At 35.9% G+C, this 17,315-nt stretch overlaps 1 protein-coding gene and 1 long non-coding RNA gene across 2 annotated transcripts in view; both read right to left on the bottom strand.

Moving 5' to 3' along the window:
* LOC107600134 (polypeptide N-acetylgalactosaminyltransferase 9-like) overlaps window positions 1-5,571 on the bottom strand; it is a 108,192-nt gene extending 102,621 nt beyond the window's left edge. Inside the window, exon 1 of the mRNA XM_016291935.1 lies at window positions 4,891-5,571. Within this exon, the coding sequence (XP_016147421.1) occupies window positions 4,891-5,131 (241 nt within the window). The 5' untranslated portion in view covers window positions 5,132-5,571. The remainder of the gene's footprint in view (window positions 1-4,890) is intronic.
* Window positions 5,572-12,293: 6,722 nt separating this feature from the next.
* LOC107600135 (uncharacterized) lies at window positions 12,294-12,518 on the bottom strand. Its single transcript, XR_001610729.1, has 2 exons — window positions 12,464-12,518; window positions 12,294-12,362 (listed from the first exon to the last, which is right to left on the bottom strand). It is a non-coding gene; the product is annotated as an uncharacterized lncRNA (long non-coding RNA).
* Between the last annotated feature and the right edge of the window lie 4,797 nt (window positions 12,519-17,315).

Raw genomic sequence — 17,315 nt, 5'->3', positions numbered from 1 at the left:
GTGTCTGGTTGTGGTGCCCTGGACTGGCCACTTGAGGGTGCTTTCCTGTTTTATGTGTTAAACTCCATTTCCCATAGTCCCTTGCTTGTTAATTCTGTTCTGATCATTAGCACCTGTTTATTATTTCCGGTCATGATCACCGGTTTATCATTTACTCATTATCCCATCTATATATACCATGCTCACTCTCTGTCATTGCTGCCAGATTGTATTTGTCGTCTGAGTTCATAGTAGTCTCATGTTCTTGGTGTTTATGTTTTGGATTACCTTTTGCCACATTTTTGTTCTGTTTTTATCATTTGTTACTTTCAATAAACTGCTATTGGATCTTACCTTGTCTCTCCTGGCATTCCGTGACAACGAGTCATGTTTATCTCCTACTTTCTCGTAAAGTGCTCTGACAACATTCAGGTCCACTGCACTTCACTCAGAACTGCTTTAAATTATGTAACAAGATTTGGAAAAAAAAAACCTATGGATTTTTTTTTTTTGAGGTGATTTAGGGGCTGAATGAATATATAAATGCATGTCAAAATTGATGCTAATGCAGTATAAATATTCATGAGGAAAATGTGGTTAAGGGGACTGAATGGCAGGAATGGACAGTCCCCTTAGAGTCCACTGTTAATGCATTAGACACTAAAAGGTGCTGGGCCATAAAGCATCGACGGTATTGAAATCCTGTACCTACTAGCCTGATTTATAACCGAAATGCATGAAGTCATACAAGACAATCAAAATATCTGAGTTGGAACATGTGAGCTATTTAAATTGGGTGATCTAAATTAGGAAAAATATTTTACAAAAATAATTCAATATAGTATCAATTGTTATACATTGTAAGCAATTATTGATATTGATATTTCTTCCATTGAATTTCAGTCTGAATCTAAATTTCTAGAGTCAGAGAAATTACATTATCTATAGTACTAGCACACTGTATCAGAACAACATTGTACTTTTTATAGATGTATGGCAAATGGGGCACCTACACAGCTTCAACCCTACGGGGGGTTCCCGCATGGTGTAATAAGCCAAATGTATACAGTTGGGCTCAAAATTATTCATACCCTAGGGTAAAAATGATCAAAGAAAGCTGTGAAAATTAATCTGTATCATCAATCCTTTAGATATTTTTTTTTTTTAATTGACATTTTTTGAATTTTTACAAATTCAAAATATTACTGTTTTTGCTATAATTTTGATCAAATAAATGCAGCCTTGGTGAGTAGAAGGGACTTCTTTTAAAAACATAAAAAATGGTATAAAAACCCAAACTGTTTGGTAATGTAGTCTTCTCTGTTTATATCACTTCCCAGGTAGAAATCTGTTCAGTCTACCGCATCTTTGTTTGTGGAGATAAACCGAACTACAGCTGTAGAAATTAAGCACACTTTAGCAGTAATGCTCACGGTAGATCTGCTGCCTAATCAGGGGGGTAATTGCCCATTCTCATAGCTCTGCATTTGTAATAGCAGTCAGATAAAGGGTCTTTTCACAATAATCCAGCATTTCTAAACAACTGTCAGAAATGACCCACTACCTATCCCTGAACTGCTCTTTGCACTTTGGTTTTCACTGTTAAATGCACTTGTTAATTTTGTCAAAATGGTAAATGGCATTTCACTTCCTGCACTGATTACCTTAATCTATGCAGTCATAGTTTATTGTACTGTGTAGCTTTGTACAATGTAAATTTATTCGACTCCCGCGACTCAAGGTAACCGATTTCCATGCATTCTTTAAGTAATTCCCAAACTATTCAGATTTTATAGTGACATTTCCATTTCACTCTCACACTTTAGCTTCACAGCTATTCCACAAGGTCAGATTTAGTTGGGTGAAGCAATGAAGAACTTCACAATACAACTTTATAGTTCACCCAAAAATGAAACTTTGCTGAAAATGTACTCACTCTCAGGCCTTCCAAGATGTCGACGAGTTTGATTTTTCATTGAAACAAATTAGGAGAAATTTTGCATTACATCATTTGTGCTCAGCAGTGGATCCTCTGCAATTAATGGGTGCCATCAGAATGAGAGTCCAAACAGCTGATAAAAACATCATAATAATCCACAAGTAATCCACATGACTCCAGTCTATCAATTAACATCTTCTTAAGTGAAAAGGTGCGTGTTTATAATGAATAAATTCATCAAGACATTATTAACTTCAAATTGTTGCTTCTGGCTAAAATAGGAGTCCTCTATTGCTTTCTCCAGTGAATAAGTCGTCTCATGTAAATCAGGAGAGAAATATGCACAGATAGGAGTTGTGTGGATTATTGTGGATTATTTTTATCAGCTATTTGAACGCTCATTCTGATGGCACCCGTTTACTAAAGACGATCCATTGATGAGGAACTGATGTAATGCTGTAATTTCTTCAAATCGGTTCAATCCAAATTTTGGATGGCCTGAGAGTGAGTAAATTTTCAGAAAATCTTCAACTATACACAAACTGATCATCACATATACAAACTGGCCATGAACTTGTCTATAAATCCACAGTAAATGAGAGACTATATAACAATCTTTATGCCATTGAGAGAAAAACAATTAAATAATTAATAATTTAGAAAAAAAAATCTAAATTGCTTTTATACCACATTATGCCCATTCAAACTAAGGTGGAATGTACTTCTAATTTATATTTTTAAAAGTTTGTTTGTTTGTTTATTTCTTTCTGTTTTCGAATACTGTAGGTTAAAAACAAGTTTTTGTCTAAAGAAACTGTGGTAACAAATCATCCATTCATGTCTAAATGTGGTCCATCCAGTCAGGTCACACCTTCTTGCATATACTGCATGCAACACAATGCATGGTTATCACCGGCTGTCAAGGTGAATTGCAATTTTGTCAAGCACACCACTGGTGCCCCCACGAAAAACCAGGTGCATGATCATGCTGGGTACTATGATGAGGTGGGAAATGATAGCACATCTGTCCATCTCAAACCAGAAATATTGTTGGTGATAATGTTTTATATGTTCTCTGGGACATTATTCATCCAACTAATGGTCATACAAACATTTACATCATATTTGTTAAGATATTTCAAGGGATGAGTGTGCCACCAACAACCAAACAAATACTGCTTTTTTGTAAAACTCGCTGTGTCCTAGAAATGCAATTGGACCTTGGAGTAATCCTCTGGGTCTCATTGTCAGGACAATAAACAACTGAAAAACAAACAAATTACGTCAAATCACCACCGGAAGCAAATACGGCAACAGAAATGTGAAAACCTCAAGAGAAAACCAATTCCAATCTCAATATCACATACAATCAGCGAGTGCCTCACACTATCGCACAAGTTTTATGTGCAACAGATAAATATGTGTCGAAATAAAATGTATAACGGCCCCAACATTGGGAAGATTTGTGACAGACTGATGAATTCTACAGAGTGGAAAAGCCTCCGGGGGAAATATGTGGTGGCACTTGTGCAGAATGAAAGCCCTCTCAATCAGAAGGGCACATTAGAGGGCTGTTTTGTGAAGCAGTGCCTCTTGGCTTTCTTCCAAATGCAAGAAGGATAATTCAAACTGACAAAGTGACCCCCTTCATACACAAATGGTGCTGGTCTTACAGAATAACAATCAGATCAAATAGATGTACTAGGAAAAGCAAACAGGGAGTGAGAGATCTTTAACAGACGTTTAAAAGAAAGATAGCACATCACATGAACTATGACCTTCACATGTTCTCCAGGAGAAAATGCTAGTCTAGGAACATAATGATTAAGGAAATGGGCTCTAATATTCTAAGAAAAGAACTAAGAGGGAGTGTGGCTAAGGCAAGGACGAATGCATGGGAAGTAAGATCGCAGTAGGACAATTCCTTTTTACAGGCCCAGATAGAAGCTGCTGATTATTTTCTGCAATGATTTTGGGGTAAAATCTATGGGATTATGTAAAATGGATTTAAAAATACTAAAATGTACTAAACAAATCTGACAAATATTTGCATTGACGGCCAAAAGCAATCAAATTAGCCAAAAATATATGAACACACTGGGGAAAGATAATTTGTTTAATGACAGGACATAAAATTCTGTGGAAATCTGTAGATTTTATGTGAGCATGCATATCTGAAAATATAGCATTTTTCTCCCAACCAAAATTTCTCAAAATATTATAGGAAATTTTGAATAATTGTAATATTTAATTATTTTAACTATGATTCACTGCTGTTTCTTGCATTATATTTTGCTATTAAAAAATAAGTAAACATCCTATAGATAAAAATTATCCTCCTCTACTTATTAAATTATGTACAAGTTCGTACGGAGAGGTCCGTTTTTGTCCCAGATTTAGACAAGCATGTAGAATTGCACGTTAATTTTATAGTAATTCAACTGATCTAAAAGAAATTAATACACATATGGAAAGACATGACATACTCTGAGAAATGCGTACTTTGTTTTCATAATGTAACAAAACTTTCAGAACAACACCTCTGAAAACCCTCAATATAGAGACACAGGACAAAATGTTTTGCTGTTACAATCAGGCACTGCATCCTTGCTATTATACTATACTTTCTCTAATTTCTCTGATATCACTTTAAAGTTAATCAATAACATTATGAAACCATGTAATTCTTAAAAGATCATTATATGTAATCCATTTTATTGATATATTTTGATAGGTCAAATTAGGATTACGTGCACCTAATCCTGTCTTGCTCTTCTTAACATGTTTATTGCATCATAAACAAGTCTGTAGTAATTGTCATGTGTTAAAGTATTAGGATGACAATCCCAGTAAAATCCAAAGTGTAAATCTAGATTAAATCATATCTAAATGTCCATTAAAGACTGATCTATCATGCATTATATAATGCCTATAAATTACTTATTAATGAAAGATGCTTAAAGCCCACATACCATTTAACTGGTTATAGACCACATCTTCTAGTCGCTCGAGCCTTTTGAGAATGGACTGTCTGTCCATGGAGTTCGTAACTTTGGCATTCCTGCCTCGCAGTCTCTGATCCGACAGCCTCCCGATCTGCACGAGCTCTTCGGATCGGTCCTGGATCCTGCAGTAGACGGAGAACAAGATGATCCCGACGAACACCAGAATGTTGACCGTCAGCAGAGTTTTGATCTTGCGTGCCACAGCCATTAAAGCCCGAGAGCGCCACTGTCAGACCCCTAATATTGATCCATATGATCCGCTGTGGTGGGAGCTGTCCTTTCAGCACCACACACAACAACCCGCGTTAAGCAGTTTCACAAGCTTAGCTGATCAACGAGCGCAAATGATGATCCAAGTATATATGATATATAAGTAAAAACACGTAATAGTAGTCACAATCAAATCCAACCGCCTCGGGTTGTTGTGTTGACCCCCATAACAAACGTTTAGAAATGTGTCAGAGGAGCCTACGGAGATTACGCTCCGATTAAAAGCACGCGTTTAATCACGCTGTGCATTCAGGAGTCGAAAAGCATGAGATGTGCACGGTTCAGATGGCTCATTTTAAATGTCAGTGCATGTCAAACAACGATCCTCCGTGTGCAGCATCCTTCACGCAACTCAGGTAAAGCAAAGATGCATCGCGCTCGGGCATCGAAGGCCAAGTGGCGTTCTTCTGAGAACATTATATGCACTTTCATTTTTGCAACTTGTCGCCCACTTCCTGTCTTACCTTTACAAAAACAGTCCGTCTAGCTGCTTTATATGGCAAACCGGCGTTTAATGTCATTTTTATTTTTATTTTTATCATAAACATAAACACACTGGTTTGTAGAGCTAATAGTTAGTGTTTGCATTTTGTTGCCTTTTTCACATTCCCGGGTTTCTCAGAAGCGGAAGTTGTCATACACGGGGAAACTTTTACAGTGGTGAATGGAAACTACAACAATTAGGCTATGAATTTTACGGGTTTTTTTTTTTTTTTTTGCTCCAATAGCAATCAAACAATCAATCAATAATAGAAATAGAAAAAACAGAAAATAGGTTACTTCCGCTTTGCAATATAAGATGGATAGAAATGCTACTCAAGCATTTTCCATTATCTCAACAAAACATGAGAAGCCTGTCATTAGTTATCATTTCATCACAGATTTACATACAAAAAGATTACAGAAACGAGCTTTGTTTTGTTTTCAAATGTATTTTCAAATAGTTGACTGAAATCGATTATGCTCAGGGTGCCAAAAGACAACTATGCTAAAGCAGACAACCTATTTTGTCTCATAATATTTAAAGTCAGACTGAATAATGACTAATATTTAAAGTCACAGTGAATAATGACTTTCGCGGTGTTCATACAAAGCTTTCATATGACTTCAGAAGACCTGGAATACAGGGCCCAAGTCATATGGATCACCTTTACGATACTTTTAACGTGCGATCACATTAGCGAAATTTCACTGACAAAAAAAGTCCATTGTCTATAGTCAATATTGTAGCGGTATATATGAAGCACACAACCAAGAAGCTTTCTGTTGATCAACAGTGAATTCGCATGATAAACCTGAACCTGTTACAAAATTAGAAAAATTCAACCCTAAAGAAAAATTCCCAATCGCGTGGATTCGTATTTAAATTACTGGCCTCCAGAAATACGGCAAACATCTTCAGTCCCCATTCACGTAAAAAAGAAACAGCATGTAAAACACATTATTCAAAATTTCTCCATTTGTGTTTTACGTTAAGTAAATGATGAAAGAATTTTCACTTTTGGACAACAGTGAGCAATTTCATTCACAGATGGGCATACTGGACACGTGTATACAGCAACGGGAAATTCTAGCATTATGCTAACTTGAATGCTTGCCATGAGAACTGCCTGACCAATGATTCAATCTAAGTAATGAATCCGGTAAATTGCAGCTGAACAGATGGAGACAGAGAGGGGGAAAAGAGACAGGAGAGGAGAATGGCAATGTCAGCTATAGCATACAAACATACTATGCATACTATTTTTGCACTATACAGTACAGTATGAATACTGCATACATCCAATTTTTCTGTATTCACAGACAAATAGATGAGATGTCTTACTACATCTGCAATAATGTGCAGTATTAAATGAAAGCAGACACACAGAATACAATATATTGTTATGCAGTTTACACAATTCAACCTTGCATTTCAGTGTGAAAGTGAACCAGTTATTATATATTGTGATCTGTTTCTTCTATCTGATTAGACTGACCAAAGTTCATTAACTGAAATAAAATAAAATATAAAAAAGTTATGACAGCTAGTTTTAGCCAAGGCAAAATTTTTCATTGTAATGTAATTGAACAATGTACTAAAATAACTTAAACTAAAGCAGACATATAAATTCTAAAAGCAATAAAAACAAAAACTACTAAAATCCACATAAAAACACATAACACAATTAATAAAACTTTAAAAGTAAAATAAAAATGGAAATTATTAAAATAAAACTGAATCAAAATATTAATAAAAACTATGGTATCTCAATGATATTAATATAACATTGCAGGACACGGTATGCTAATATTTGATTCTAAACATTGTGTGTGAGAGAGAATGCTTCTACCTGATTAGGCACTGTAAAGTGGGCCACCAAATTCATTTTCATTTCCACAGATGTATTATAACATTTTGAATTCACCCTGGATAACTGTATTCAATGCTTGCAGAGAAATGTACCCTATTTTATTTACAGAGCAGCTAGGGTGGGAACAGACGAAGACACATTTTACTGTCTTGTACGTTTTTTCACACTTCACATTGCTGCTCAACACATATAGTGCCCATAGGCAACATATGTATTGCTAGACTAATCAAACAAGTCATAGATCAAGAGCAGTTGAAGAGGTATCCCACCATATAAATCATAAAAATCATTAAAAAGATACTGTTGAGGAAAACATTGCACCTTGTTTGTGTTAAACTCAGATTTGTTCAGCCATCTGGCTGTGAAACGGAAGCTGCAAATGCTCAAACAAATTGTACGATGAGCAAACCTCGCCTGGAGGTGTTGCAGTTTAATCCTCTCAAAGCAACTCATGCAGCCTTGGTTACTTCAAAATAAAAATAAAAAATAATTTAAAGAATAAAGATAGGGAAAACTCTGGAGAATTCGCACAATAGCATCCTAATGCATGCTCAAGCTGTTAGAGAGAGTTGGCCGTGAAACAATGGTTCCCATGATGCTTTCAAAAAAAAAATCCTGTAGATTTCCTGTTTTCCCCCCATTCTTTCATTTTTATTTCCATTTCACCTGCTTCAAAGCTACCATAGTTTGACATGAAAGGTTTGACATGAAAGGCAGGATGAATGTGTTATCTAATCCTGTCAATCACAATGCAATGCAAGGGTATATAAACTTGTGCTTACCACACTCCTGTGACTCCACCCCAAATTTGTTTTAAATATCATATAATCTTTATTAATAGGCTACACTATGTAACTTTAGGCCCTCTAGAAGTTAGAAGCATAAAATGACAAGTTACTTGCAGAGATTTTGGTAATTATGAGAGCTGTGCTTTGGCTCCGCTATTATGTGCGGATGAATCTGATGGCTTGAGGTGCACCGCTGTGCTATTGGTTACAGATGAGCACCTTATAAGTGAGAATGTCACTAACGAAAGATGGATTTCTAAAAGATTTCTTATGAGCAGGTCAGTATATCTTATATGTTGTTGTTATTAACTGTAACTTAGAAAGACTATTTATAAGCAAAATAGACAAAAGTAGTAACTGGTTTATAAATTGGCATAGTTAACAACATAAACATTGTTTTGTAAATGCAAACCATCTTGATTCATGTTTTATTACGGGCACTGTCACTTTCCCTTTTTGCTTGCAAACTCTTTTTTGGTTGAGATTTAGTAGTTGTGGCTTCAAACTACTCCCAACGCATTAAGTAGTCCATGGGAGAAATGTAGAGTTTGAGTCGAATCTCTTGTCTCCATCATGAACAAAAAGCAAATATATATATATATATTTATTTTTTTATTTTTTTTTACCTCATTTAAGTATTATATAAAAATATGGACACCTTGCAGAATTTAATTAGTTTTCCTGCCTAGTGTGAACTGCATTACAGAATATGCTGATTGGGTTTGTTAAGATGTCTACTAAAACAGATGGGACTGGGAAATGCTTGCATTTTCTCCAAAACAATAGAAGGATCATAATTGCTACTGCTCAACTAAAGCTACTGTGGTAATATTATTTTAACATCAGTTTTCAGTTCCTGAACAAATTCTAAAGAAACTGGGTAAAATATTCAATCATTTGAAATTGTTAGTACTGTTTATCTCTTTTTTGAGCCACAGTTTTGTTCAAAGGTACATGACAAAGTGCAGAATTTTCTTGAAGTTGGCATTAAATGGAATCTGTGATCATCTTTGCTTCTCTACTGTGACGTATATTTGAGTGAAAAAATTAGGCTACATTAATTTATGTAATTTATATGTATATTAAAATAGGCTACTCGTAAATATAAACAGCCTATTTAGTTCCCCTAACTCTAGAACAAATATTTTAAATTTAACAGTATTCAGAACAGAACAAGAATGAAAAATAAGTAGTTATAAAAGTATATATTCAACTATAAAATAAAACTAATTAGGCTACAGTGGCATTCATTATAAACAGCATACAAATGTCAAGCAAAACTGAAACGGCATTGGGCTCACGAGCCTGTCTCAAGAATCCAAATGTTTCCATTTTTGCCATATTTGTGACATTTGTTTGCATAACTATTATTCATTATATGTAGCCTAAACATGGCTTTATACTTCACTCGTGTTCTAATATCCGTGTAACAGATGATGAAAAGACATAAAGAAAATAAATAAAATGCATTAAGAGTGTCACAAAAACGGGCAGCCTATACTTGTTGCACAGTGTTTTTCCCCTTTTGTTAATCTGTTAATTATATTATAGCCTATTATATATTTAGTGTGATCCTATTTATTTTTATTCCTTTTATAGACTTAATTTCTGTTTTCTCCTTTCACAGTTAAGCACAACATTACAGAATATGCTGATTGGGTTTGTTAAGATGTCTACTAAAACAGATGGGACTGGGAAATGCTTGCATTTTCTCCAAAACAATAGAAGGATCATAATTGCTACTGCTCAACTAAAGCTACTGTGGTAATATTATTTTAACATCAGTTTTCAGTTCCTGAACAAATTCTAAAGAAACTGGGTAAAATATTCAATCATTTGAAATTGTTAGTACTGTTTATCTCTTTTTTGAGCCACAGTTTTGTTCAAAGGTACATGACAAAGTGCAGAATTTTCTTGAAGTTGGCATTAAATGGAATCTGTGATCATCTTTGCTTCTCTACTGTGACGTATATTTGAGTGAAAAAATTAGGCTACATTAATTTATGTAATTTATATGTATATTAAAATAGGCTACTCGTAAATATAAACAGCCTATTTAGTTCCCCTAACTCTAGAACAAATATTTTAAATTTAACAGTATTCAGAACAGAACAAGAATGAAAAATAAGTAGTTATAAAAGTATATATTCAACTATAAAATAAAACTAATTAGGCTACAGTGGCATTCATTATAAACAGCATACAAATGTCAAGCAAAACTGAAACGGCATTGGGCTCACGAGCCTGTCTCAAGAATCCAAATGTTTCCATTTTTGCCATATTTGTGACATTTGTTTGCATAACTATTATTCATTATATGTAGCCTAAACATGGCTTTATACTTCACTCGTGTTCTAATATCCGTGTAACAGATGATGAAAAGACATAAAGAAAATAAATAAAATGCATTAAGAGTGTCACAAAAACGAGCAGCCTATACTTGTTGCACAGTGTTTTTCCCCTTTTGTTAATCTGTTAATTATATTATAGCCTATTATATATTTAGTGTGATCCTATTTATTTTTATTCCTTTTATAGACTTAATTTCTGTTTTCTCCTTTCACAGTTAAGCACAACAGGTGCATGATGCGACGATTGAATCCTCATGGTCTTGTTATCCACGCATATAAATACATTAATTTATGTAATTTATATGTATATTAAAATAGGCTACTCGTAAATATAAACAGCCTATTTAGTTCCCCTAACTCTAGAACAAATATTTTAAATTTAACAGTATTCAGAACAGAACAAGAATGAAAAATAAGTAGTTATAAAAGTATATATTCAACTATAAAATAAAACTAATTAGGCTACAGTGGCATTCATTATAAACAGCATACAAATGTCAAGCAAAACTGAAACGGCATTGGGCTCACGAGCCTGTCTCAAGAATCCAAATGTTTCCATTTTTGCCATATTTGTGACATTTGTTTGCATAACTATTATTCATTATATGTAGCCTAAACATGGCTTTATACTTCACTCGTGTTCTAATATCCGTGTAACAGATGATGAAAAGACATAAAGAAAATAAATAAAATGCATTAAGAGTGTCACAAAAACGGGCAGCCTATACTTGTTGCACAGTGTTTTTCCCCTTTTGTTAATCTGTTAATTATATTATAGCCTATTATATATTTAGTGTGATCCTATTTATTTTTATTCCTTTTATAGACTTAATTTCTGTTTTCTCCTTTCACAGTTAAGCACAACAGGTGCATGATGCGACGATTGAATCCTCATGGTCTTGTTTCTGTTTTCTCCTTTCACAGTTAAGCACAACAGGTGCATGATGCGACGATTGAATCCTCATGGTCTTGTTGGTCTTGTTATCCACGCATATAAATCTAAAGTCCTGTATACAAATAAATAAAAAAGACATTCTAATCTTACTGGTTAACATCGACTAATGAGCTTCGTTTGACGGTCAGGAAAATAAAAATGAACAAAACGCTGTCATTCTAGAATTCTCCATCATACTATGCTGCGCGCAAGTTCAGGTAACTCAAAAACTTGCGTACATGAGCTGACACCAGACGTGAGATTTGATCGTAGCCACCGCTCACGTCCATATTGATACATATCAAGTTTTGTATTAAAACGACCGTACGCCCAATTTTCTGTTGTATGTTCGTTTCGTAAATGAGGCCCAATGTCACGTCCCAGATAGCACATGTATGTCTGCAAGATGTCTGTTAAAGAGCTCTTGATGTGGAAAGCATCTGCTTTGGACAAACATCTGACAGAAGTCTTTCAGATGTCATTTTTACATACATTCTAAATCATAAACATCTTAAAGACATCTAATAGATGTCTATTTGACATCTAAAAGGAAACGTCCTATAGACGTATTGCAGATGAGCAAACACTCTAAAAAATACGTCTTGCAGATGTAAATGCAGACATCAAATAGACGTCTCCGAGATGTATGTGTGCTATCAGGGTTGCCTTGAAGCAGTATTAGCTCAAGGGGTAGCCAGTCTTTCCTTGCACACCTAGTTGTCAGACACCAATCTCAACAGATCTGAAAAGAAGAGAGTGAGAGAGAGAGAGAGAGAGAGAGAGAGAGAGAGTTAGTGAGAAGGAGTAAGAGTATACTTAAGGGAGAGCTGAAGTAATGTGTACCCAGCAGCTTCTCTGTAATTCAGACCATACGCCTCTCCAATTCACAGCCGTTCCCAATTAAAAAGCATATAATTAATCAGCAAATTGAGTAACTGCTACTTATCAGTTACTCAAGGTGCTTAATCAACAAGCTAAGTTATTCATTCATTTATTGGTTTGTTTCTACTTCTGTGTCAGAGGATGCCTTTCAAATGAACTGAAGTGAAATTATGTGAGTAAAAGAAACATGCTGTATTCAATCTGCAACTTAAAAACACAAGCTTTTGCTTAAGAAATGCATATTCCTTTACAGGGTTTATGTATTTTTTAACATTTACTGGGATAATATCATGATTTCTTGGACATTTAAGATAAGATATAAGATGTAGCTCTCTCCACGACAACAGACACAGGTTGGTTCTTTAGAACAGGCGTTTAATTCTTAGGGTTGTCTTCTTTATGTCTTTCGCGCCTTTGACGTCTTAAAGGGGTCCTATTATGCTTTTTCACTTTTTGAATTTTAGTCAGTGTGTAGTGTGTATGTTTGGGCATAAAAAAGATCTTCAAACTTACAAATCTCAAAGTCCACTCCAAAGGGAGATATTTCGTTTAAAAAAAAATCCCTTTTCAAGAACTACAACGAACAGCTCGTTTGGACTACAGCGTTTGTTTTCCGGGTTTTGTGATATCACAAAGTGGCCCATTACAATATCATTAAAATAATTCCCGCCTACGGAAATTCCAAGGGGTGGGGAGGGGTGAGGTTGTGGTTAGAACGCTTGGTTGAGTGCATCAGACAAAAGGAAACCAACTGTCTTCAGAAAACTGGATGTCATTCTCCTTTAATCTAGCATGTAATGTCTGATAAAGCAGTGTTTTTTTGAGCGGAGCGCTGCTTTATGTACAGCCATTACCGGGGAAACCTTGATCTCTACCACTCCAACAGCGCTTCCTGCTGGCTGCAAATATGAATTTGCATATGTATGCACACATGCACCTGAATAATTATGTATGTAAATGTGTATGTTACAATTATGAAAACGTTTTTAAAATAAATTGCTGACAGTACAATACTGGACAATGATGTAATCTGCAGAATTTACACTTCAATTATGAGACTACAGTGTTTCCCATACACTGAGTGTGGGTGTTTTTATATCACTGTATTTCTTGGGTGTTTTTATATCACTGTATTTCTAAAGGAAACCAACTGTCTTCAGAAAACTGGATGTCATTCTCATTTAATCTAGCATGTAATGTCTGATAAAGCAGTGTTTTTTTGAGCGGAGCGCTGCTTTATGTACAGCCATTACCGGGGAAACCTTGATCTCTACCACTCCAACAGCGCTTCCTGCTGGCTGCAAATATGAATTTGCATATGTATGCCGCCTGGGAAACACTGGACTATGGTATAAATAAATTAAACTGTAAACAGTTTAACTGCAATTCATGTTATAATGTTAGAATTAAATAGCAATCAAAATAATGCATATGCACTTATCTGTACATAGTAAAATCAGTTATTTTTAAGCGGTTGTTGACATCCTATCTAAAACGTGATGTAGACAAAAAAAAACAGTAACGTTACCACTCTAATGTCTTGCAATATGCAAAGGTTCTGCGCGATCCTCTTGTTCGATATTCTCTGGGTCTGAATCCGGCTCAAATTGATATGGCAATATTGACGCCATCCTTAACTAAATGCAGTTTACCAGACTAAAAGCAGACGGAACTTGCTGCTTTGGCAAGGGGTGGGGCAGTACTGAAACGCCGTCTAAACTGTTCGCCAATCACAACGCACTGGGATACCAAACTAATCACATCACATTTTGTTTTTCGGAAGGCGGGCCTTCATCAAACCCGGAACTAATCGAGTCATTTGTGCCAGGATGGGGAGAAAGGTATTGTAATAATGTAAATTATGTAAAAAAAATATACCTCGTTGGCCGCTTGTCATGAAAAGAGGTCTTTGAGTTTATGAAAATCTTCCTTACTGTCCTTTTGGCTTGCGACAACACTGATTTTAAACTTAAAAGTATTTTAACTTGGCAGAGCCTTGTGATGTGTCCGCTCATCATCAGTCCATCAGGGCGACTAACAAGCACGTAATTTCCGTTAAATTGACGCATTCTGGCTCCTTATGTTTTAAAGTACACCAAATGAATTTACATCACATTACAACTCAATCACATTTTTAAATTGGAGCTCAAATTAATTATTACAAGAAATTACAAAATAATTAATTATGAAACAAATATACAGAACATCTACATAACAGCATTTACACTCCCACCAAAATCACTCATTTACTTGAAATGTGGGATGTTCCTTTAAACAAATATATTGAAGTAAAATCAACAACAATCTTTTGTTTTGTTTTGTTTTTTGAAGGAAAAAAAAGTCAGGTGTACATGAGTGTAACTGTTTCATGTGTCTGACTTAATTGGCCTCAATTAAAGTAATTACCTTGTGGATAGGACTTTCTAAGTAAACTGATCTAGTGTGTGGCTTTCCTTTAAAGGTGACATATCATGAAAATCTGACTTTTCCAGGTTTTAAGTGCTATAATCAGGTCCCCAGTGCATCTACCAACCAAGGAAACCTGAAAAAGATTAACCCAGTAACTTTGTTTTGGTATGCCTTTTTCTGCAAACGTCTGAAAAAAACGAGTGCGTCTGATTTCGCTCCCCTAGTGATCTCATTATAATATTACCGCCCCTTAATCTGTAGGTTTACACACACAGCGCCGTCATTCTGATTTCACAAGCGACAACGGTGTACCAGCTCTAATGCCATGGTGAAAGTTTGAGCAAAACATGCTAACTGTTCTGCCTTTGACTGCACAGACGAGCACAGAACACTATTTAGCGTCCCAGCCTCAGAGGACACAAGAGAGCAGTGGATTTATTGATTTATTTACTGTATATTGCTGCTGCCTGCCACACAGATCTAAAATTAACATGCCGATCAGATCTAATAACCGACTGTTTTGTAACTCATGTGTTTGTAACATAAACTTGTGTGTGAATGAGAACTTAGTTTAATACTCACATGCTGTGACAGCCGCTTTCTGTCCGTGTGCTTCGGATGTGTGCACTCAGAAAACCTTATATCAGAAGTTTAAACTCATATGGTAACGAACATGATAAACATGATAATCAGAACCAAAACAGATGTTTTTTAGCAGGTACGAGCTGTAATGGAAGTCTCAAATCCAAAGAGATATTCTTTATAAAAGTTAAGAGTCAACCACACCTTCCTAAAACGGCCACATGTCTATGTCACAATGTGGGAAGATTTGCATTATGCCGCCCAAATGTTCATGCAAAGAAAGGCAGCTTAACTTTTATTCTCGCTGTTGCCGCCGCTGCCATATTGTGGAGTCACTGTGTGTTTCGTTGTGAAAGCGAAACTACTTCGTTTGGCCTTTCAAAACAGGACACAACTAGAAATCAGTGGTTAAGTTGTATTTACAACACTGTTCTAGAACAGTTCAACCCAAATATTCAAATGTGTGCTGTACATTTTATGGAGGATGGATGAGGACTCTTTCCTGAGCCTGGCACAAAGGCTGTTTCTATAAAGTTGGGCAGTTCCAAATTTGCAAGGACAGTCTGGCGTTTCTGACTCACAGCCTGCAGGTACGTTTTTTTATATTTAAATAGTTTCAATGATGATTCAAACGCGAGTTTTGAGCAGTATAGAGTAGGCTTGTTGTTTGTTGTTTCTCCGATTACAAATGCAGACATGGTTTTATGTTTACGCAGCGCGATACGCGGCGCAACGTATAAAAAGACAGTATAAGTCATTATAATCAGAAATTATGTCCCCACTGGATGCAACAAATGCCTCACTTGTAATGGGTTTTATTGGTTTTGTCTTGTCTAGTGATGTCCGGATCGCGAACAAATCGTTCTATTTAACCGGATCTTCTTAGTGAACCGGTCGAACCAGTTCACCAAATTGAACTGAATGGTGGAGGCATCACAGTATGTTAAGGGGCGTAACATTTTCGTCACACGCTTGAGGCATTCAGCCAATCACAATGCACTGGATAGCTGACCAATTAGAGCACATCTCGCTTTTTTAGAACGATGAGCTTTGTAAATATCGATACGTTTCAGAAAGGCATAGAGGAGAAACAATAATGTACATTATATGGAAAATAATGTGTTTTTTTAACCTTAAACCGCATAAACGCATTGTATTACACCAAATACACAACACAGCAACGTCGTATGACCCCTTTAAGAAATGTAGTGTCACTGACTAGTAGCTTCAGCTTTCGCACAATGCCGTCGGCACTAGGGTAAGTTTCCACTACCCTGGCAAGCTTCCATTAATTTCTTTGAGCGCTGTCATCTTGTAGTATCACAAAGTCATTTACTTGTGAATTTTGTGATGTTCTTTGCCGTTTCTTGTGTTGTTGGAGATTTAATAGATATTCACGTTTCCATCGCTGCCAGAATTAATTTGCCAGGAGCTGCACTCTTCTCCACCTCTTGCGCAGATAGATGTCTTCTTTGCTGAACTTTCCTGGAGGTGGCAAAATGACTGACGATTTCATGGTTAGTATGTGATTGGGAGTGAGGGGTTCTGGACCGGTAGGATCGTGAAGATGTTCAACACTTAATGGTCTGCTGTTGATTATGGCCATTGTCTAATAAAGAAATGTTCTAAGAGTCGTGGTGTTAAGTCTGCTAGCAGGCTTGTCTAACATTGTGGTCAGGATGCTTCTGATTGTTCGAATCTGGCGTTTCCAGACTCCACCCATATGACTCGCTGATGGGACACTGACTACAAATTCGCAACTGATTGCTCGAAGACGTTCTTGATCCATCCCCTTGAGCAACTCAGAAAACTCTCTTCTTGC

The sequence above is a fragment of the Sinocyclocheilus grahami genome, unplaced genomic scaffold (genome assembly GCF_001515645.1).
Source record: "Sinocyclocheilus grahami isolate Dianchi unplaced genomic scaffold, SAMN03320097.WGS_v1.1 scaffold278.1, whole genome shotgun sequence".
NCBI classification, from domain to species: domain Eukaryota; kingdom Metazoa; phylum Chordata; class Actinopteri; order Cypriniformes; family Cyprinidae; genus Sinocyclocheilus; species Sinocyclocheilus grahami.
This window is presented reverse-complemented; position numbering and strand designations above follow the sequence as displayed.